The sequence below is a fragment of the Mycteria americana genome, chromosome 8 (genome assembly GCF_035582795.1).
Source record: "Mycteria americana isolate JAX WOST 10 ecotype Jacksonville Zoo and Gardens chromosome 8, USCA_MyAme_1.0, whole genome shotgun sequence".
Lineage (NCBI taxonomy): Eukaryota > Metazoa > Chordata > Aves > Ciconiiformes > Ciconiidae > Mycteria > Mycteria americana.
Genome location: NC_134372.1, coordinates 22889833 through 22913841, shown reverse-complemented (window position 1 = coordinate 22913841; position 24009 = coordinate 22889833). Strand labels below are relative to the sequence as shown.

General features: G+C 50.3%; 1 protein-coding gene across 4 annotated transcripts in view; it reads right to left on the bottom strand.

Moving 5' to 3' along the window:
* Window positions 1–3604: 3604 nt before the first annotated feature.
* The window catches only part of CYSTM1 (cysteine rich transmembrane module containing 1), a 33031-nt gene continuing 12626 nt past the window's right edge, over window positions 3605–24009 (bottom strand). For 3 of the 4 annotated variants that reach the window (XM_075510196.1, XM_075510193.1, XM_075510195.1), the window contains exons 2-3: window positions 21866–22113; window positions 3605–4096 (exon numbers count right to left, since the gene is read on the bottom strand). In XM_075510196.1, coding sequence (XP_075366311.1) covers window positions 3990–4096; window positions 21866–22094 — 336 coding nt within the window. In that variant the 5' untranslated portion in view covers window positions 22095–22113 and the 3' untranslated portion in view covers window positions 3605–3989. Of the gene's footprint in view, window positions 4097–21599; window positions 21670–21865; window positions 22114–24009 lie in introns of all 4 variants that reach the window. The other variant, XM_075510194.1, reaches the window with a different exon arrangement.

Sequence of the window (24009 nt, the reverse complement as noted above, 5' to 3'; positions counted from 1 at the left end):
GCTTGTTTCCTCTGCCTGCTGCCTTGGTAGTTTCGCAGTGACTGCTCTCCCTGTGGGGATTTGATAGAGAAAGGAGGCGGTGGTGGGATTTGGGGTGAGGGCCCTTTGGGGAATCCTGCTTCACTTTAAAGCAGCCATAGCCCTTGCCCTCCGGAAAGACCCGGACGCACTGCTGGGCACTGGAAAGGCTTGCTGCGTTGTTCTGCTGGAGCAGGGCTGGTGAAACTGCAGCAGGGGGAAAGGGAGGCTGGCAGGGCAGGGCAGAGCTGGGCTGCCCATCACAGGCACCTCCAGGTCCACGATGTGTGGTCATTTATTCTGTCTCAGTGGTGACAGGCCCTGGTTCCCCCCTTGTACACGCTGGCCTGGCAGAGCCCCAGTGTGGCAGCAAGCTTGTGGAGGGCCAGTGCCACCCTGTGCTTCATGCTTGCAGTGCACCATCCCAGCCTCCTTCTCCTGACTTTGGTGCTTTTCTGAAATGGAGCTTTCAGGGATGTCTCCTCTCCTGCCAGCAGCTGCTTGAGATCTTGGAGCTGGGCAGGAGTTTCCAGGTCCCATTGCCGATCCCCCGTGGTCTTGCCCCATAGACACGCGGGCACTGTCGCTCTCTGGGCTGGCCCTTTGCCACCTGCTTCCCCCCCAGGTTCCCAGGCCACATCACCTGCTCACTGGCTAGTCCGGCTTCATCTTCGCTGGTGATCACACACATGCACTGGCTGCAGTTGCTGCCCCATGGACATGGGAGCCTGTGAGCTGATCCCCTGATGCACTCACATGCACACTCAATAGGGAGCCCTCACCCAGGACAGAGTTTAAGAGGAATTTAATAAGATTGGACAGACTGTGCTGATCAGGCACTGGACAAGTGTACTGACCAGCTGGTCATTTATACCCAACTGGTCATTTCATCCCCATACCTCACTATTTGTCCACACTTGTTCCTCCCCCAAAAAAATCACCTACACCTTTGTCTTAGGGTCCTCCACTGAACATCCCATAGCAAGTCCTTTGTCATCCCAAAGAGCTTTTCCCTGCATCCAATAATGTGTCCCCTCCACCCCCCTGGCATCAACCCCTTATTCCGAAAGGCGATCTACAGAGCTGCTCTGGATCACTCATGGGAATGGGCGTAGCCTGGACATGGGGCTGAGGCTCTGTGGGGACAGCCCTGGGAAAGGCCCTGGACAAGGTGTCTGTGCCTCAAGTATCCTTGGGTTGGGTTCCTGCCTGCCATTGTGCCTGTGTGCTCCTCCAGGCTTGTGGATGGGCCTGTGAGGGGCTGACGGCCCCTGTGATGGGCCTGGGAGTGGCCTGACTGGGTGGCCCTGTTGGGCAGCACCCAGCAAAGGTGCAGGGGTGGGCAAACCAGGTGGGTCCTGGACCAGGTGTCCACCCATTTTGGTCCTGGGGCAGGATGGATCAGCCTGTAGCTGGGCTCAGTGGCCAGGGACTCCCCTGCTGCAGGGGCTGCTGTGCCCCAGGCCCAGCTGAGCTCCACTACCCGCCCACCCCCATTCCCCCCTGCCCCGGGGATCCAGGCTCACTGGGGAACTGGCAGAGCCCTCTCTTCTCCAGCTCCCCAAACCGCATTTTTCCCCCCCCATAGCCCCAGGCAGCTGGCAACCCACAAGGTGCAGGGTGGCTGGAACCTGGGGCAGCCCTTCTCCATGGAGCATGGGAGATGTGGTGACCCATCCATGTCTCCGAGGACAGACACTGTGGCACCGAGGGCAGGGTGCTGCAGGGGTGTGTGCTGCTGTAGCCACATGAGCCCAGGACTGCAGCCACTTTGGGTGCCAAAGCAGGAGGCAGAGAGCAGGAAACCTAGTCTTCACCCCTTCCCATGCTGGGGGCTGAGGGCAAATTGCCCCAGACCAGCTCCTGTTCCCACCTGAAGCAGAGCAAGAACCAGCCTGTGGCTGTGAGGTGACTGCACAGGGCTAGGGGCTTGCCTCGTGCCTGGCAAGGCCATTTGTGGGGAGCAGCCACAGCCAGGCTGCATGGGCTGACCACAGCACTGGGAGAAGCAGCTGGAGGGAGGGGGAGAGAGGGCAGCTGGGCAGGCAGGGGCACAGGCGCAGGGCAGCTGAACACTCCACTTTTAACACCTTGCCAAGGCAGGGTGAGCCAGGGACCACCCTTCTGAGCCCCAGTGGCTGCCAAGCTGCCAGGGAAGTGACAGCGACCAGGAAGGTGACAACAACCGTTCCTGTGGCAGGGAGCCTCCGGGAGTCCGGCAGCAGACCTGAGCTTAGGGCTGCAGCCTGCACAGCAGCAGCCCCCAAGCAAGCAAGGGGCTTGAAGGCTCCTGGGGACAGGCTGCTGCCAGGGGCCCTCATCAACCCAAACCAAATTGTCTTGCCCCAGACCAAAGCCCCAAAACTGCATTTCTAAAACCCAAGCGGAGATGTACAGAGTGCCCAAGCTGTGCCAGAGGTGGCAGGCACCCGGTCAGGGGGGAACTCCCAGACAAAAAAGCACAGAGGAACCCAGCGAGGTGCCTTGTGAGGCCTGAGCAAGCCTCACAGCATGGCAGCCACAGCCCTGCTGTGCAGTTCACAGCTAAGCCCTGTCCCTACATTGGTTCCCTCAGGCCTGGATGCTAGACCTGGGCCCATGCAGGAGCAGGGGAGCAGAGCTGCTGCCTTGGCTGCAGCACAGGAAGAGCCTTAGGGTCCAGACAAGCACAACCCCTCATTTAGCTCAGCTTAGGGCACCCCTCCCTCTCCTGGCACCTGCTCAAGTCTCAGGGAGGCTGGATGCAGCATACACAAACTGAAGGATGGCGAGCACAGTGCCCTTTGAAACCCTGCTGCAAAAGGGTACAAGATCACTACATGATCTTCAGGCAATACAAAGCAAAGCCAATGTGTGTCAGCCCACCAAGATCAGCTTTGCTCCCGAGGCAGGAAGAACAGAAGCAAACCAGGGCAGGGGGCAGCTGGGTGGGAACCATCCCCCATGGTGACTAGCACCAGGTTTCCCCACTTTTCTGCAGATAAAAGCTTTTTATCCCTCTTCTGGCCAGGCATGCCCTGAAACAGCTTCAGCTATAAATCCTCAGCACTAAATTAATTCATGGCCTTGTTTCTTCTTATCCATTAATTTACCCCCCACAAGCCTATACTCTGCTGCAGGGGGATCACTGCTCAAAACCCCTGAGCAGGATAAGTCCTCCCCCAAGAGCTGCTGCTGCACACAGGCAGCAACTCAGTATGGGCTTCCCCCAGCTCTCTGCTGTCCCAGGGGCTGCTGGAGAGGCCCCCAGTCTCAGAAGGCAACCTGCGTGTCCAACCCTGAGCAAGCAGAGGGATGAAAACCTGACCTATGCAGGACCACAGGGTTGGTGGTGTCAGACACAGGCGCTCCACCCTCCCTACCCCCCTGGTTTCACTGTGCTCTCACAGCTTACCCACCAGGTTGCTGCAGAAAATCCCCCAGATGCTGGTAACAGCAGGGCCAGACACCCCCAGCCCAGGCCCCGGCAAGGGGTCAAGGCATGAACTTCTGCAGCAAAGCTGCTTGAAGCCAAGTCCATCATTGCTGCTGCAGAGTCAGCGCATGCAGGACGCTGAGAATAGACAGCGATGGGGGAAGCACACCCTCTATGGGCCAGATTTATTGAAACAGTCGGGACCTAGCAAAGAAAATCAACTGTTGGCTTTAATTATTGCATACTTTTTCATTTCTAGGACTACGAAAATTTCATCTGATAAATATACATTTCATCAGAATGCCTTTGGCTGAAATACACCATTAGCACATTCTTCAAAGTTAGAACAAAAGTCTTAGAAATGTTAAAAAGGGATTTTTCCTTTACTAAAATAAAGGAGTGCACCCCCCACCCCAACAAGGCGCTAGGACTGACAGATGGGAACTCTTGGCTGTGCAAAGCAGAGCGTTGATTACAGTAACAGAAAGAAGTCAGGACAGGAGTGGGGAGCCTGCATAGCACTCAGTGAGAGGTACGGGAGGCGGCTGCAGCAGAGTCAGGTCAGCATGTCCCAGAGGCAGCAGCAGCAGAGTGCGGTCCAGCACGCTGTCAGGCAGGCGCTCTCACCCGTGTCATCCCTCCGCCGCTCCTCCACAACATACACTGCAGGGACAGAAGAGCTCGGTCAGTCAAAGAGCAGCACAGCTATGCCCGCAGGGGCCAACCATGTCTCCCATCCCCAGCACAGCCACCCCCAGCACAGCCACGGTGCCCCTCTGCACCCCAGCACTCACTTTGGGCAGCCCACGCTTGCTGGAGACAAGCTGGTGCACGGGTGAGCACTCGCAGGAGGGGAAGTGCCAAGCTCCTGAGCTGGGTGCAGCAGCCTCTCGGGCCACCATTTCATCACCACAGCAGCACCCCATGAGAACCCACTGCCCCCTCCCATCGCTGCAGTACCCCTTGGATGGGAAGGGGCCTCAGGGGAAGCACTTCTTTACGTAGCTGGGCCCAGGCTGCTGGGGCTGCACAACGTTAAGGATCTCAACACAAGCAGCCAGTGCAGGTAAGCCAGGACAATACTTCTGTTACATAACATGCAGTTATTGAGCAAGAACAGGCTCAGCCTGCAAGGCATCTGCTCTGAGGGAGCTGCCCTCCCAGGAGCACTGGTATCTAAGCTGCCCTGCTGCCTCCCCCTGCCCTCTGGCAACCCTCAGCCAGCAGAAGGTCCCTGGAGCAGAGTGCCCACAGGTGTCCTGGCTGACCCAGCTGAAGCCAATGCCCCTCCAGGCCCAGCACAGCTGCCCTTCCTAGGGGAGGTACCCAGCCCACACAGCAGTGCTGCAGGGGACCCTGCACTCCTATGGCACTTGGGGTGCTGGGGAGGGAGCACATGCAAGGAGGGTGGCAGGTCAGATATGGCTAAGGGCCAAACTCCCACCCAGCCACTCGCTGCCCCTCCTCAGCAGGACAAGATGGGCAAAGAGGATGAAAAAGCTTGTGGGTCATATAAAGACAGGGAGATTGCTCACCTATTACCATCATGGGCAAAACAGGCTCAACTTGGGGAAATTAAATTAATTTATCACCAATTAAAATAGATTTGGGTAGTAAGGAACAAAGACAAACACTAAAACACCACCTTCCCTCCTGCCTCCTCCCCCTAGCAGCACAGGGGGATAGGGAATGGGGGCTGTGGCCCATAACACAGCAGCTCCTCTCCTGTCTTGCCACTCTTGAAGGGAGAGGTGAGCTGTGTAATGACAGTGCGTGCAAACAGGGAAGCAACACCTGTGGGCTGGGGTTGTTTCCCTGCAGCCTTGGCACAGCCCACGCTCCCCCCAAAGCAATCTGTGTTCTAGGAACATTAATCTTTGGAGGGATTGTTACGTGATGGAGAAGGCAGCTCAAGGCTCTCAGCAAACAGTGCTGAGACCAGCAGAAGCAGCAGCAGCCCTGGACCAGACCAGGCACTGCTGGGGGCTGTCACAGAGCTCCCAGCTGGCCTGAGCTCCAACATGCCACAGCATTTGGGCACTGACATAGGGTCCCTGCCAGGAGAGGCTGCTCCAGCATGAGTCCTCTCCACAGGTCCTTCTGGAAACATCCACCTGCTCTGTGGTCCTCCACAGGTTGCAGCAAATACCTGGAGCACCTCCTCCAACCATCTACTATTTCTCACTCTTTTGTTCCCTTCTCTCTCTCCGGCATTTTCTGCCCTTTCTTAAATATGTTCTCACAGAGGCACCACCAGCTTTGCTGATGTGCTCAGTGTCCTGCGGTAAGTCTGTTGTCCACCTACAGCAGGACAAAGAGGTAAGGTCCTGGGGCAGGAGGTGATCTCAATGTGAGATTCAGCTACTGCGTATGAATGCCTGTGGGGAGGTGGGTACAGACAAGTCCTGGGAAGAGATGAGGTCAGTGGTAGAGCAGTGTCCCTCCTGCCCCTCAAGGCTAGAGAAAGCTGACTGCATTTTGGGCATTGGGCAGAGGGTGCTCTTGCACCAGCCAGCACTTCTCAGTGGCAGGAAGAGCTTGCTCATCCCAGGCAGCAGGCCCCACAGAAACAGCAGGGATCAGCTCTGGCTGACTGACCTACCTGATTATAAAGCCACCTGGTCACTGTGAGAAGAGCAAGCAGGAGGAGGCTGCAGCAGAGCTGGGATGCATTGCCTTCAGAGCCTCTCCCTCTTGCAGCCTCTGCAGCTGAGGCCAAGGAACACTGACAGTGCCCGTGTCCAGAGGGCTCCAGGATCAGCAGCAGGCTGACTTGGAAAACAAGCAGGTGAGTTCCTTGCCGTTGAGCCACTTCCATGCACAATCAAAACCACAGTTTTAGCACAGTGAAGATGACAAGAACCTGCCTGCTGCCAGGTCTGTCCGGGCCACAGGCAGGAGAGGCTGGATAGGCACCCAGGGCAGAGTTTTCCAGAAGATGCCAGCTTCCGTAGCTACAAGTGCATTTGCAGTTTGTCTGCTTGTTGTCTGTTTAGACTGGCACCACTAAGTCAGCTTGCTTTAATAGGTAGTTGCTCCCTGACACTGCTCTAGTCCTATCATGCACATAACTGCCTCCTCCACTAGGAAGTCAGGGCAGGCATCAGTCCTTGCTCCAGCTCTGCGTCCATCTTGCATACTAGGGGACTTCCAGCTCTGACTGCTCAGCACCCAAGGCACAGCCAACTCTTACAAGGCTAGGAGGCAGCAAGCCTCAGACACCTCGCCTGCCAAGGGGCAGATGCCTGGATCACACACCCAAACACTCAGGGTATCGCCTCATTTAAGAAACCATTTAAGCTCTGCCCCTCAAGGGCTGCCCAGATACTCCCAGCAGGCTGTTGGGATTTACTGCACATTGCCAGCTGCCTGAAAGCACAGGAGGGAGCCCCAGGTTTGGATAGAGCTCTCCCAGTAGGGTCTCCTACCCAAGGCCAGTACGCTGCCTGCTCTTCCTGCTGGCCCCTGAACCTCATCTGGGAGAACCTTTGGTTCCTCCTCACTGAGCTTGGGCTATCATGCCCAGAACTGTAGCAGTTTGAAGGCAGGCATGTGACCTTCCTTCCTTAAAGCTTTCTTGGGTCTGTTTGGTTATGGTCTGTGTGGGAAACGTGCCCTCATACAGGATTCTGACCCAGGCATGCAGCTAGTGCTTTAAGTTGAGTGGCTGAACACACTGTGTTGCGAGGCAGAAGCTTGGGCAGGAGACAGCTCATGTCATCAGCCTGATCCTCCCACAGGCTTGCTTTGTGCTCAGACCCTACCTCCCCCCCCCCCCTTTAAATGCTTCAGTTCTCTCAAGAGAGATGAGTGGAGAATAATGTGCTCTGGCTTACATGACACCAAAATCCTGCCACCAGAGAGAGGAATAGCCCAGATATCCCCCCCCCCCCAAATATCTGCCCTCAGGTACAGGCTGTACCCCAGCCTCAGGCAGCCTCCCTCTTGCCAACAGAAATAACAGAGAGGAGGCATCTGCTGTGCAGGCACAGCCCAACTCCAGAGGAGCCACTGCATGGCGCTGGCAAAGCACCACTGTCCATCCTTCCCTCCAGGGCTTTGCAGCTGCCTGTGAGCATTCAGTCACAGCGTATAGTGCCCTTGCACCAGGAATGCCACCGTGGAAGCACATCTCTTCTCCAGGCAGCCCCAGAAGGAGGTGGCAGCGTGCTGCAGTGCTGTGACAGGCTGCGCTGGAGCAGGAGAGGTGCCACATGCTCTCCTCCCCCAGGAGCTCCTGGCCTTGCCTGCCCCTGCAGAGCCAAAGCAGGCACCTCCAGGCAGGAGCAGACCAGGACCCGATAGAAACCTGGCTCCCTGGTGCCCAATAGAAACCTGGTGCACAGACCAGGGCCCTGCGGGCTGTTGGGCAGTGCTGCAGCAGTGGGGGAGGCTGCATGACCTCCTCCCCATAGCCTGTGGCAAGGGCAGGACGGCACCCAGGGCCAGCAGCCCTGCCATACCGGCAAGGAGCGCAGAACAAGGTCAATGACTTGTAAGTCCAGCATCCTGGCCTCCTCCTGCAATCCAAGAGAGCCTATTTCATCCCTTTGAAAGGGTAGACCACAGACCCATCTCATCCAAAGGGGGAATCTATCCAAGGCAGACAGGACTTTGGTCAGGCCCTTCCCTCCTACGTGCCCACAGCCCCAAACTTGTACTCAAAACCGTGCATGGAAGACTTGCAAAGGCTTCATGTTCAAAAGCATGAAGACTTGTGAGCATTTGACCTTATACAGCATTGTACCAGTAGCTTTCTATTCACTGCCTGTTCTCCCTGGTGAGGTGACCCAAGTCCACTCATTCCCATACACCTCCATGCAGTGCAAGCTGTCATCAAGTGGGTGGTCAGGTCCCTGGAGCAGTGGGCTATAGCAGTCACCAACTGCTCAGCAGCAGGAAAGAAGGGAGCTGTGCACTGCTGTCCAGGGGAGAAGCTGGCTTAGCAGAGCTGCCTGCACTGTTTTGCTTGCCTTCCCCAATCAGCACTGCTAAGAGCAGCTGGACACCCTGACATTGGATCCATTTACCCTCCTTGGCCGAGCAGCATTCTCCCCTGCAGCAGATAGAGCTGCCCTTCTGCCTGGCTTAACACACCAAGCTGAGACGAGAAGTGAGCCCTGGCATCACACGACACTTTTGTGAAAACCCAGTCATACAACTGAGCTGTTCAGGAAGGAGAGCAGCAGGGCAGAGCTGTGCAGAATAAGTTCAGCTTGCAAGGACTGAAGGAGGCACTGGTGTGTTTCAGGCCTGGAAAAACCTTCAGGCTTTTTTTTCTTGGTGGATCCAGGAGCTCTGAACAAGCAGCTACCCCTTTGGTGCCTTTGTTTCCTCTGAGAAGGTCCTATTACAATGAGCAAAGGCAAAACATATACCAAACGCTCCAAGAGCCCTGTATAAGACGATGACATGCAGTTTTTTGGCAGGGCAGAGTGCACACACAACAGACAGAGATGGCCAAGAGCTCCTCACCAGAGCAGGGTACCAGCCATGCTCTCCTGCCTACGTTCAGGTGGGAGAGGATGCTTGCCAGCTCCTGCCATACCTCAGAGCAAACAGCCAAGGGTGCTTTTGCCATGGCTGCTCAGGAAGCTTCTGAACCAGCTCCCTGTGCTGGAGCTCCGAGGCAGCTCTGGTTTCTAACTGGTTGCCAGGTGCCATTCAAGCTGTCCTGCTTCAGAGCCATGGAGAGCTGGACTGCTGCTGCCAGAGCATTGCCATACCCAAAACTGAGGGCCACAGTGCCCTGAGACATCCAGATCTGCACAGCAGAAGGGGGTGGAAGGATGTTTAGGGAAGCACTGGTTCCTGGTGGTTTGGAGGCAGCAGGGCGACTGACCTCTGGAAAACACCAGCAAGAACAGATACCACAGAACTTGCTCCAGAGCAAAGTCCTTACAGCTTCAGACTGAGTGAAACCCAGGAGAACCTGACACCCTTGCCTACCCCAGAAAAAGCTCTGCAGCATGTGACACTCCCAAACCTGGTGGACAGCATAAGGTTACACTGGGGGTGCCTCACATACCCTCAGATCCCTTGCTGGAGCAGCTGAGATGGACTGAACTCTCAGGCTGACAACACCTGGCCTGAGGCTGGGTACCCTCTCCTCTGAGCACTAAGGTATGGCACTTCACACAGAGTGCAGGCAGACCTAGCTAGCCAGCTACTCTGGCCAGCCTCCGGCAGGCATCTGCTGACCAGAGGAGGCCATGTCACTGCAACGCAAACCACCAGCTGGAGGGCAGTTACTAGTTTTGGCCACCCCAGTCAAGCCCATCTTCACCCTGGTTGAAGGCAGCCATATCTGTAGCCACAGCCAAGGCACCATCCAGGGGAGAGCTCTAACACCACTGCCTTTTACTGCTAGCGTTAAAGCAACATTGCTTTCTGGTAGCTCAGCACTAAGCTACCAAGGAGCAATGCTTGCGCATGCAGAAGACACAAGCTGTCAAATGATACACTAACATTGATAAGTCCTCCATCGCAGAACACAGACAAGTATTTTGCTGGTTAGTGGCCTACTTGCAAAGAAGTCAGTGAAATTGAGTCTATATGTGTACTCTGCTGGAGGAATGGGTCTGTATAACCTTCCCCACCCCAAAGCAGAGTTGAAATGGATGCTGCCCTGTGCAATTTATAGTAAGCTGTCCATGACTCTAGGCATACAAGAAGAGTTTGCTTGAAGTATTTATGATTAATCCATTAGAAATTTTAAACTACAGCCACGTGTTGAGGACATACTGACAAAGCATGTTCAAAGCACGTATAAAGTGCTGTTATGAAACACTTGCTAAAATATTAAACAAAATGGCTTTTCCAAATTTGGGCCTGTGCAATGGGAGATTGGCACTTTCACTACACGGCTGCTCAGCTGACTTGCACTGGATGCTGCCTCTCAGCACAAGTGGATCACAGCAGCAGTGGGCATCGCTCCTCCTCTGCCATCCAGCACTTTCAGCTGCCTGCATGGCACTGCTGGTGGCAGCTTGTGCTAGAAAGGTCTACACTGAACTGGCTGATAGACAGGCACAACTGCCCAGGCACAATTCGGGGCAGGACTGGGACAGGAGAAGGGACAGCAAGGGACAACAGCCATGTCAAGACCTTTCTGGGACTCACCATGGATTTGAGGGCTGTGCCTTTCTGTTAGAAACAGTGAAACAGCACTGGAAAGAGACCATGTCCTTTCACTCCCTTCTGCTAAAAGCTGAAGTCATTTAAACCAAGCAGTGTATTGTGGTACAAGTACCTTTCTGCACAAACCCTCCGAGAAAAAGCTTTGTTTTTTCCACATGCAGGGTGTTACGGTATTTTACCAAACCCATTCACCTTCCAAGCTCAAGGAAAGCCCCAAAGAAGATAATCTGAAATATACATTTGAGATGTTGCTGCCTTCCACCCACTGCAGAGTTCCTCTCCCAGAGAGAGCAAGGGTCTCAAGAAGGCAGCTCTCTGCCACCGCCAGCTCATGGGAGCTGGTGTCAACCGCTGCTGCAGTTTGAGAGGAAATACAGGTGCCACTGAAAGTTTTCAGACTTTGAGAGCATCTGGGCGATACTCTAAATAAAAACAACACCTCTCCCTTACAGTTTCAGTTGAATGATCACTTTCTTTGAAGCTTCATCAATGCTTCAGAAGTTGTAGTGCTGTCACCAAATTGCCAGAAAAACTTTAAACACAGCCATACAGCATTAATGCTAAAAAGCTTTTCTCATCAACTAGTTGGGTGTGGGGCTTATACAGAAGAAGATAAGAGCAGAACAGGTGAAGGTTGGTCAGCTATTCACTTACAGCTACCAGAGCGCATACAGTAAAAAACAGTTCAAAGGAAGGCTAGATAAACTATTCCCAGCCAAGCCTCTCATTAAGCTGGAGAGATCCTACACCAAGCCTCTCATTTTGGACACTGTGCAACTGAGCATCAGCGTCAAAGCACTAACACAAACACAGTGACAGTACCCTTGGAAATCAAGAGTGCACGGTAGCACCTTTATTCACTCTTCCCAGCCTACGCATTAGCGCTACTTTAAATGCGGAGGTTCCCCTCTAAACAGCACAGTAAAAGCATAACAAAACCCTAAGCACCTTACTCAAATCTCTTAAAATGATTTCGTTAGGAAGTCTTGCACAGCACACAACTGATGCAAGCCACCCAATGTCTTCCCAACTCACTTCAACCAGCATTTTTCTATTAACAGAGATCAGGTTTTCTACTGGAATACCTTTGCCAACAAAACCCCAACCAAAAATATGTCAATTAAGGGAACTGCCGTTTTTGTATGCTTCTTGTCAGAAGCCTGTATGCTTCCAAGCTAAAGCCACCCAGTTTACTGTGGCAAGCCTTACTGGGGACTTCATTAGCTGCTTTGTGCCTCTCTTTTGTCCAAGGTCAGGCACTCCAAAGATCTCCTATGGCATGCCAGGGTCCTTGCCACTATGAGCAGCAGCCCATTAGCACTTTGGGACTGGTGGTCTGATAGATAAGAGAAACAAGGGTGATTTCTCTCAGAGGCACTGGACAGCACTCAGTTTTAGGCTCAAGTTTTGATGCTTCCACTGTTTTTTCTAAAACAGGATGGGAGAGGGTGTAAGCTGAGCAGACCCTCCTATCTTCTAATCAGCCTTAAAGAGCATAGATCACAATGAATCATGCTTACCCTGAAAATGGTAGCACTCCCTGTAATCACACAGTACCAGCCTGCACAGTCCAGTGCAAATAACTCCCACTTTGTTTTTAAAACAAACACTACAATACCTTGTTATTTCATGTACAGTCTGCTTTATCTTAAGCATACACATTTTGTTTCTTCTCATACCTAATTGATATGTTAATGATTAGCTCCATGAAGGAAAGGCATGAGCAATACTTTTCACCCGGTTTGGTATGAACTAAAATCATGACCTTAAACTGTAGTGCTCCTTATCTCAGTGCTTTACTGGGTCTACAAGGATTGCAGTACAAGGATACCGGCTTTTATGATAGAACCAGCCCATCCTGTCCCAGGGCGCAGGCACAGACACCACTGCTAAGGTACCAACCTACCTACACAGGGACCCCCCAAAAGCAGGCAGCAATGGTGCCCAAGAGCCCTCGAGCTCTGCGAGCCCTCCCAGAAGTCTTGCTGCGCGTCACCATGGGCCCTGGCCCTTGTCTAGGTATTTCAGGTATGACATCCAGGCAGACAGACAGCAAGCAAAAGCCCACTTCAGGCAAGCCAAGGGGCAGGCTCAGCCAAAAAGTCAGCTGCCTAGGGAGAAGTGAGGTGCGTGCATGCCCAGGGTCATAGCCCACTGCTAGCCCAGTGCAGCCTAGCACCAGCCAGCTGCAGGGACTCTTTCCTCTTCCTAAGGCAAGAGGGCTAGGAGCACAAGAAAAGCAGTAAGTCTTGAAGTTTACTTCTTCTTTAGCTCCAGCTGTGTGCTAGCACACAGACCCACTCTGCATGCAAACAAGTTAGTTACACTCCTAGCTGCTGTAAGCTATTAGGCAAGGCCTGGTGCACACAAGAGGAAGCACCAACAAGCAGTTTACCAACCACTGCTACTGCAGACCAAAAACTCTTCCTGTGGTATCTGAACAGCTGTTTGCCACAGTAACAACTGTTCAGAGCAGAAGTATTAATTAATACCAGAGTCGTCTTGTCTGGCAGGAAGCACGCAACAGAGCAGGGACCAATAAGCCTTTTCACCTATGTGAATAAAGTGGTTTTTATCACAAGTCACTTCTGCACCAAGAGCTTTGTTTTCGCTTGTCCAGCCAGCAAGAAGTCTTCCTTAGAACTGCACAACACCATTTTAATAATAATTTCTTACAGGGTTAAGTGCTACCTGCAGCAGATTGCCAAGTCAAGTCAGTCTGTGCATCTGGTTCTACCTTCAAACCATTCTTACCCAAGTCCACTGAAAGTCTTTCTGTTCAGGATGGAGGACAGAGAAGGGAAAGTCAGCACAAGGGTGCTAGTTGCAACCAAGGGATACAGAGGTGACAGTGATTAGAAATCAAGTGTTTCTGAGCCACTCTTTGGGGTGCGCACTCTAGGTCTGCAGACCCAGGACTACAGGAGGAAGGAACACCCAGCCCTGACCTCCCAGACAGCCACATGTCCTGGAGTAAATCCCACTCAGGCAGCAAGAGCAGAAGAACAGATTGCACAACTGGGGAACAGGGATCCTAGGACTTCAACTAAAACTTTCATACTAGTTTCCAACAAGGCTCCTCCCTGCCCCAGGCTTCCTCCCTTGCACACCAGACCTCCAGGGCAAAGCCTGGGCACAGATGAGATCCAACTCCTGTGGCAAGAAAGGCATTTAATCATTCTTTCTCCTCTCTGGGGATATTTGGTCATGCTTAACAGCTTCACACCCGTCACATCTCATTCCCCAGCCCCCCAACTTCTTCCTGCCCAGAGGCTTTCAATATGCGCACAGTCTCTACTGACACCATATTCAGATTTCAGGAAATACCTTAGCACACTCCTGAAACAGATACCAGTCAGAGCCAGATGGAAATACAATAGCCTACTTCCAAGCAAAAATTTTCGAAATTTGCAAAACACTCAGAGCAAGTTTCACAATCCCCAGCTCCAAACACAAACAGCTCTACCGCCAGAGCCACCTGAGGAAAAAATCAAGTATCAAGGAAGCAAACTGCCAGTGAGTACACATAGTTTCACCTGCAAATCCCCTCTGCCACCAGACAGCTGCTGCTGACCCAGCCCAGATTTCAGCCTGAACTCAAGCAGAAGCAACTGATCTACACCTACCCACACTGGTATCAGACCTGCCCTCTTCCATGGCTGCATTATTATATCCACCATATTAGACAAATTCCTGCCGTTCAGTTCCTGCAACTCTGAGAAGCTCTTACAGTCACCCTAGGGAGCTGTTTCAGCTTTCAGGGAGCTGAACAGGCAACACATTTCAGGGAAATTACTGTGCAGGCGTGCCAAGTGAGCACTTTCCAGAGCCAACGCTGCACTGGCCACATTTCACACAAGGGTAAAGTTGTTCCCCTCTCACACGCTGCATGCGCTACAAGCATGGGTTATGTCTGATCATAAACCATGCAGAAGATTTTCTTGCAGCTGAGCTCAGGGCTGGGAAAGGTGAGTTTCCTCACCTGAGCACACAGGGATGGGATTCAAAGATCTTTGAGATAATGGAAATTATGCTAATCAGCATTTTTGGAGTATAGATGCGCCCAGGAAGGATTCAACATCTCTAAAAAGCAGGGCTACAGGCACTCCTTATAGGAGAAAAGCATACCTTATGTAGTATGTACTCAAGTCTCTGCAGGATGTCAGCAGGCATCGTCCAGCTCTCCAAAGCACTATTAAACCCCATCACACAGGTTAGAAAGTGTACAGGAGACATGTCATATAAGAAACCAGCTTCCTCCCTGCTCAGAAGTACAGTAATTCAGGCCTTCAAACCCTTCACTTTTCTTCTAGGCTGCAACAGGTGCAGAGACATCTCCCAAAACTACAGAATTTGATAACTTCCTCTAACATTTTCTTTAATCAATGAAATCTTAATTTACTTTTAAAGCAAGGAGGCATTTTCCACCAAGTCAACTGCAAGGCTAAGAACAGCACATTCCTCAGCTTGAGTCAGCATTTTCATTGAAAATCAGCATCGGCCCCAGATTTAAACAAGACCTGGCTTGGAGGGATTTACACAGCACAAACTCAGTCTTGCAGGAGCATTCTAGGTGCCAGACAGGAGGGACAAAGTCCAGTTTTAAAGCAAAGGGAACATGCCACAGCGAGTAGTCACTCAGGATAGCAAGACTCTCCTAGCAAGAACCCCCAGGGCTCAAGTACCACAATCTGTGCAGTGCTTGCAGTGCCAGAAAAAGGCTTTACACAATTTGTTTCTCACCCAGGCTAGGTGCCCAGCTGACAAGGACTGTCCAGAACAGCAGCCTCATTTAATTCAGTCCACTACAGAGCCAGCCTTAGCCTCATTTAGCTAGTTAGTCTGAAGCATGTTTTCAGATACAGGACCTGAATTTGGAAATCCTTTTCTTTTCATCAGACTTTTCTCAGTTTATCCCCTCCTTGGGGGTGAAAAGCAGCAAAGGAGAGGTCAGACATCAGCCCCAGGACAGCACTTTTTGCCAGCAAACAGCCCTCACTGTTTGTCCAGTCAGCTGACCCGAGCCAGGGACTAAGGGAGGTATGATACAGCAATCTCAGGGGAGAAGGAACACCAGGTTTTAATGCACACTACAGTATGAGAAGCAGATAAGATGACAACTGCCAGGTGAGATTTTTTTTTTGGCAGGACACAGCTGTCTGGAGTTGCAGGTCCTGAAGGTACAGTAACAGTTAAACTAAATGCTCTGACAGACTTCTTGGAAAGGATCAATATACAGAGAGAAAGCCTGCTGGAATTGCTACATGATGCCCTCCAAATAAACTTCTGTCAAGCCTCAGCTTGACATGGTTTGAGGGGCAAGGGGGTAACCACTGAAAGGCACGAGAGCCTAACCAGAGCCATTAGTATCCCCTGCTTTCCACATTGAGACCTGAAAGGGGAAAAATCTACCCCTCTAGCAGAAGGCAGAGATTGTATCTAGGTGAACTGTTTATTCTTGCAGCTGGCCAAACATTAGGAGTCAGGCAGCATCACTGTGACTATTACTCTTATCACAGCCAGCTTTGCTACGAGTAATCAACTTCCAGAAATAAGATTTCCACCCTGTGTGTACAATAGGTCAATCGCAATACTGAGCTTTGTTTGCCTTTGGTTGGAAGGAAGGCTGCTGACAGAGCCTGGTTCCCTTTGGCACAGCACAGATTAGCTTCATCCATTATGTTGTTATGTATCAGCGGGGTGGGGGGAGGAATTAAGTTGGGCAAATTGCTAACATCAGCTAGTGCTTTCAAAATTAGTATGTCACTTTGTACTTTGGGCCATTCCACTTCTTTTTAAAGCACGCCATTATCAACAGCATTACATTTCACCTCTCATTTACACAGACAGGAAAGTACCTGCTGACCAGTCAGCAGATACTGTGGTTTTCTTATGCCAGTTGATACAGAATTACTCCATAATGAAAATATTGGTGGGGAAATGATATATTTTCTGGAATTAGATATTTTCTTCCTCCTAAGCAAGCCCCTGCTGCTCAAGAAGGCCCGGCTTCTTACAGTGTGCTCCATGCAAGCACTGCACTCCTGCTGTGCATTTCCCAGCTTTGTTCTGGTGCAGGCAAATTGCCTCTAGCTACCCAAAGCACTATGTGACACTGAACGGCAGATCTACAGTATTCCAGGAACTCACACCCGGACAGACTTCGCGTGGACAGACACAAAGACAGTCCTCAGTGTTTACAGCAGGAAAGATGCAGACAGCAATCAGCACAAGTCAGTCCATAGAGCTAGGAAGCTGAATCAGATACCCTTAAGGATAACATCCCTCAGGCTCAGCATATAAATTCTCAGCTCTAAAGGTAACAGTCAGTTTGTTTACTTCTAATGAACAACAGCCAAGTCAGTTATTAGCCCTTGCAAGATGCAAGTGTTGTTTCTTTGGAGGCTTTGCTGTTGGTAACCTGTGCAAGCCCAAAAGCCAGCTATCAAAAAACCAAAACAAAAAACCAAAACCATAGCCATGAGGTTTTCTGTGCCACCTCAGCAAGTCACCTATCCTCTCTGGCTCAGGGCTCCTCCACCTGGAGGAGAAACATACACTTCAAGGTCTGTCACACCCAACAGTGTGAAAGGGTTGGGTGACTCTGAGGGTGTGCAAGCTTGCACACACTGGACTCCATCCACTCTGGGAGAAGGGACAAAGGACCACCAGCTGCCATTATCAGCTGCAGTCTCCCTCTTCTACAGTGCTGTAACACATGGGAGTCATGGCCAACACCACCAAGTCTTAATACATAAACCACAAGCTGATTTCTGCAACTCGGACCATTGTCATGGCTAACTAATCCTACACAGACAGTCTAGAATGGACTACACTTGTTCTCCTTGTTCACCACTGTTCTGGACTACACCTTCCTCCAACAAGCTTTTATATATGTCCCCCTATTCAATATCATATTGAAAAGATGACAACATCCTCCCTCTCTCACCTATTTCTAGCACAGTTGTTGCTCGTTTAACAGTAATAACTTTCTCTTTCCAGCCTAGGTGTTACCTACCCTTGCCAAGCATGACCCCAACAAGAGGGACCAAACTCTCCAGTCTGGGCTTACAGCTCCCACCACCTGAGGATGCGGAGGAACAGGTGCTGCAGCTGGGCAGAAACATGGCTGCACCATGCATAGGTGGTGTAACTCATACCAGTGCTGCTCAGCCTGAAGAGTCCTTCAACAGCAGCCTTTGAAACAAGGCTCAGTGGTTCATGAGCTCCTCTGCAGCACAAAACCAGTACTAAGTTTAAGCTGATTCCCTGCTACATCTCAGATGCAGCTTTCTTTTTAATACAGAGAGCAAGCTATATGAGTTTTTTTTTCTTCTCCAAGGGCCAACTGGACAGGCCACAAATTGTTAGATTAAAAAACACGGTCACCATGAAATGCTACTTTACCATCAGATTTTGAGAGCTCAACAGTAATTATTTTCATCTGTGTGATCCACTCAAGACCAAAATATGATGCATAATTACTTCCACACATTAGCACACCAGCTACAATCCACAACATAAGAGCCCACTTTGCAGTTTGCCTACACAGTAAAATAACTTAAAGCATAAAATTTAAAGTATAGCAAATTTCCAAGTTTTCAATGTGGACACATGTTTGTTCAGAAATACTAATGCATTACTTGGAGTAGCTTAATTCATTAGATTAACTGAAGTCATCTAGGAGAGCAAAATATCCGCTCTGAAAGGAAAGCATCCACACAGTAGCTCTTCCCAAATAACTGCTTGGAAACACCACAAGAACTGACAAGCCACATTAAATCATGCCAGACCAGCTAGGCAGACTGTAATGACTTAATTAAATTTAGACGTCAATTTTTTGTATTAGAGGTTCAGCCACACCAACTAACAGCATTAGTATAAAAGATTTTTTAAAAATTGGCTTTTTTAGGGTCATCCATTCTATATTAGACACTCCTGGAGGTGATAATTAAACAAAACCTCACTGAAAGCTCTCTGAGAAGACTTCTGTTAAAGTGTCACAGGACAAAGATCAGGTTCCAGTTTGACAGACTGGCCAGAAAGAAACAAGGGGGGAAAAGGGTGTTTAACAGAAGGAGAATCAAGAAAAAGGAAAAGCTTTTGCAGACAAACACAAAGTTATAGTTCTGACTTCATTTTACACACATTAATAAATGTTTTTGTACATTACATCCACTTCAGCAAAAGCAATGTAAATTGGAGGCTCCGAGGGTGGGTTCAGAGACCACACATGGCTACAGGAAGGCAGTTCAAAGACAGGACTTACCAGAAGATCTTTGGTTTGTGGGTTAGGATGCTGCTTCTGCAGAACTGCAGTTGCGTTAGCTTAGGTTTAACAACAAAACCATGGCTCCTGCAGCATAAGCCTGGGCTCTCAGTGAAAGACACACTCAAACACTTAGCTACTTGTCCTCTCCAATTTCCCAGCCTACTCCTTTGTGCTGGTCCACAGGTTTGTGAGCAGAACAGAGACCTGATCTGAGCAGAGGACTTTCAGTGTCATCAGTTCCCTGATCCAGTCTCATATGAGATCCTTTAAGCCTCTAAGGCAGCAGATCTGGCTCAAAGCCAGACTGTCCAAAGCAGCAGACCCACTCTCCCTCAGCTTCTGCTAGCATATCCCTTTTTGCAGCTATAGCTGCAAAGCGACACTTGCACTAACCAAAGATGTTCTCTACATGGGAGACTAGGAATTTTTTTTCCCCAGTGCCAAGAAATGCCTGTTAGCCACCCCAAAACTATGTGCATTTCCCAGGGAAAACCCTGATTACACTTCGAGTCCACGTGGTGGCAGTGGTGGGAAGCATCACCATGCTGCTGCCTCCTCCTTCTCAAAGGCAGTCCCTTGAGGTTTTCAATCTTTTACAGAGGAAGCTGAACTCGTGACTTGTACTCATTCAGGTTCTTATTCACGCACACCAATTGTTCACTGCTTATATTTGGGTCCTCTGGCCAGACCCACACCAGAATATTCCTGACATCTTACATCAGCTGTAAATCCAGGGATGCTTTTATATACACTGGTCCAGTAGTCCACCATTTTAGCCAAGAATACTGGGGAAAAAAAAGTGCTTGAAAATGTCCTCTTCACAGTTCAGCCTGTCCACCCTTCTATGTCATGTCTTCTTTGGATTCACCGCAGTGAAAAATTCTTGCTGGGAACTTCTCAAGTTCCAGCTTCCCAAAAAATGAGGGCTTTGAAAAGACCTTTCTCACAGCACGCTGCTGAGTCAGAGTAGCATTAAATGGTAGAGGGGCACAGCAGGCAGTTATCTCAAAATGCAGCAAATGCGTATAGACCTCTGTCCTGAGAAGGCCCCATCCCAAATGCAAGCGCACGTTGTCCCAAGCCATAGCAACAACAGTATGTGGAGAATGACCTTAATGTTCAATGGCCAAAGACAGCTTCGCATAGTGGCAAAGGCCTTGGGGGAATTGTTTGAGTCCTGACAATTTTCCAAGTGATGTCAGTTTTGATACCCACTTTATCAGCTAGTCTTTACAGCAGTAGTACCCGAAGTGCTAGTGCCTTGCATAGCTGTAAAGCACTGACTTAGGTTTTGATTTGAGGTACATGTTAGTCTCATTTCTTTCCACCCCAGGTTAGTCTGTCCATGACCATGCCAGACACACCCAGCTCATACAAACCCCAAGTCTCCTCTCCTTCCTGAGAGCAGCTCCCACCTAAAGCATAGTGCCTGGACAGCACCTCTACAGAAGTGCTCCCCACACTCCCTCCTGCAGAACAGCTGCTTTGGTAGCTCTGGCCACATGCTCTGCCACCCCAAGGTAGCCAGAACAGCTATAGGTACTTAAGACTCTTCTCAACAGCTCAGGTCTGTTTGTGATACTCACTGCAACAAAGGAAGAGAGGCGATGATGGTTTCTGGCTTCCTAGCCTGGATGAGTATCTTTATCACTGAAGAAGCCTGAAAGAAGGCACCAGAGTTCGCATGACAGCATGAGTCCCCATGCTGATGGTGAGGGGGTGAGTACACCCCCATACTGTGCAACCAGAGATTTTACAACCAAAGCCTGCGAGACACTGATGAGAATAAACTTGGTCTCTAGGCGAGTGTCCTTACCAGCAAGACAAAGAGTTACCAGAAAAACCCAAGCTAAATCCTCCTCCTTCCAATGGGGAAAAGGCAGGGACCACACCCAACCTTGCCAGAATCCTGGAGCTGTTGAGGTTGAAAGGGACCTCTGGAGATCACCTGGTCCAACTCCCCTACTTGAGCAAGGTCAGCTAGAGCAGGCTGCTCAGGACCATTGTCCAGTCAGGCTTTGAGTATCTCTACAGATAGAGACTCCACAAGCTCTCTGGGCAACCTGTGTCAGTGTTTGATCACTCTCACAGTAGAAAAGCATCTTCTTGAGTTCAGAAGGAACCTCCTGTGTTTCAGTTTGTGCTCATTGCCTCCGGTTCTGTCACTGGACACTCCTGAGAGAAGTCCAGCTCCCTCTTCTTCATTCGCTCCCATCAGGTATTTATACACATGGATAGGCCCCACTGAGGCTTCTCTTCTCCAGACTGAACAGTCCTGCCTCTCTCAGCTTCTCCTCATATAAAGATGCTCTGGTCCCTTAATCATCTTCTTGGCCCTTCTCTGACAATTCAAGCCTGCAACAACCACTGCAGCGAGCCCCATGAGAGCTATGGGTGCCAGAGTAAACCAGCATACCATACTGAGGGGACGCAGCACACAGATGGACCAGCTAGCTGCCAAGATAAGTTACACGGTCCTCCTTCCCTTCCCCAGATATCTGTGTTTTTCCACAGAACAACAGCAGCTTCAGAAAAAAAACAAAAGCCCAGGAATGATTCCAATGGTACTGTTAGATCACTTGGACAGATATTGACTTGCTCAAGAAAACTGATGCACATTAATTTGGTAGGAACTGTACATTTGAACATTACAAGCTTTATCTGTGCAGCCTTCATTTGAAACTTAGCAACCAAAAGACAGGCAGAATGAGAGTTGTGGCAAATCTAAAGCCAGCAAAAAGCATGTATAACCACCTCAGCATAAGGATTCCCTTGAGAGATCAGCATTAAGGATGTTCAGCAGGATCTTCCAACAGCCAGAGAACTGTTAGAGACACAACAGCAAAATAAAGCAGGAAAATAGGCTATGAACAGAATCACTACTTCAGACAAGTCTCCAACTCCCCCAGCCCTATTAGGGCCAGATGCTGGTAACCATATTCTTCAAGGTCAACATGTACTCATACATTTGCAAGCCAGAAAGGGTCACGATTACATCGCACCGCGGCTGCTAGGCATACCTGTGTTTTTAGGCCCATCTGCATACACTGGTCCTGGAGGCGGAGGTGCATTTTGCCATCCATACTGGGGATAACCTTGATAACCTGGCTGGCCTGGCTGGTATGGCCCAGCAGGTCCAGGAGGATAGCCTGGGTACGGGCCAGGAGGACCACCCGGTTGCTGTGCATAGGGTGGGTAAGGGGCAGTCGGGCCCGGGCCAGGGTAAGGTGGAGGATTTTCGTAGTTCATGTGGGATGCAGAATCTGTCCTGCAGAAGAAGGAAAACAAACGGAAGAACTGGTTTGCTTTTGTCTGCTTCATCCATGACCATGTAATTCCCATTTCAGACTGCTCTCCAGAGGGTCCTACATTAAGTGTGAGAAACAGACCTCAAAATACCTGGTCAAGCAGCGAGTTTATTTTTAACCCTATCACAAGGGCAGAGACTGAGCTGAAGTGATTTCTTTTAAGTGACATGAGTTAAGCTCAGCAGCAGAGTGACTTGCTGCTTTCCAGTCACGCGTCAGCTATTCACCCTAAGACATTTAACAGTCTTGCAACTGCGAAGCAAAATCCTCTGCTTCTACTCATGATTAAATTGCTTTTAACAGAGATTTAGAAGTGATTACTTCATGTTTGTCAACATTAAAAAAGAAAACATGCAGAAATGCAGTCTGTTCCAGACATGTTTGATAGCCTTGACAGGAGAAAGAGTGAACACAAATGTCCATTACACTTCTGCTAATTGTTACAAGCATCTAGATCAGCACTCTGGACCAAGACTGTATATGAATAATTTCCTGATGACACTGTAATCCAGCACATTGCACATTCCTCTAGTAATATGCAACTGAATCATTAAGCAACCGCAAGCAATCAGGACCTTGGGCTCAGACTTATTCAAAAAGCAACATTAAAGACACTCAGAGTTGATGTTCATAAAACCTATCTAACATATTACTCAAGGTACAGCCATCAAAAGACAAGACTGTCACAATAACGCAACTTTCATTAACCTCTAAGCAGCATGACTAAGTAAACCATTGCTTACATTAGGTTTCTGAAGCTTCTCCCTGTTTGAAAAACAGAAGTGTCCTTAATACCATGCGTTCAGGAACCATCCTGACTGAAGTAGCTGTACTCTGCTATTTCCTTTTACCATTACAGGGTGCAGAAGGGTCACCATTTCCCCTTTGCTGCACACCTCCTCCCACATGCTACAGGCTTCAGGGAGAAATACCAGGAGCATAATTTGCCTCTGCTGAGGCTTGCTGCTGCCAGCATGTAGCAGGAGAGGCTGACAAGCAGGATCCTCTTTGGATGGTGTTGGAAAGGGCAAGCAGCCGGGCTAGACTGACCTGGATGCTCAGTACTGTGCACCTGCTTTTGGGGATGTGCAGATTTTGAGCCTTTGTAACTCTATAGTGAGCCCAGAGCAGTCATCTGCTGGGCACAAGTCAAGTGAGTCAAGCCTCTGGGGCTATGTTTAGCTGCTGCAGTCCCTGACAGTGCTGAAGTGAGATTTGTTTGTTTACAGCTTGCTATTTCATCACCTCAGAGAGCACCAACTGTCCCTCCCCAAAAAAGGATCCCTAGGCTCTCTGCTTATTTACACAATACTCCTGAACATTGCTAGCACAATGCTCGCTGCTGTACAGGCACCATGGGGCTCTCCCATGCACACAGCCCCGTCCCACTCTCGCAGTAATGGCCAGTCTGACCACACACGATGCCCAGGAGAGCACTGCCGACTTGAAATGACTCCAGAGGCGCACTCCAAGGGAACAGGGCTGACGCCCCTCCCACGAACAACGAGAAAGCCCTTCAGTCTTGGCAGGCTGGGTCTTCCCAGGCCTTCCCAGCCTGCAGTTGCCATTCACCTGAATTTATTCTAACGCTCCTCTTGCTGCGCAAGCCAGGCACAGTCCCAGTTAACTGCTAAGGCGGTGCTGTTACCTTTCAAATGATATGTCTTCATGTCTTTGACAAGAGTTTTAACTGTTTAACCAATGCTAGGGAGTAGAGGAGTTTTATTTCTTTCCATTGCCAGGCCAGCCAGACTGCTTAACTGCTCATTTTAAAATGGGCAAGCACAACATACGTTTAACTTGAGGCTCTTTAACCACCATACTGCACTGCAATGCCTCTACCAAGTCTGCAGCAA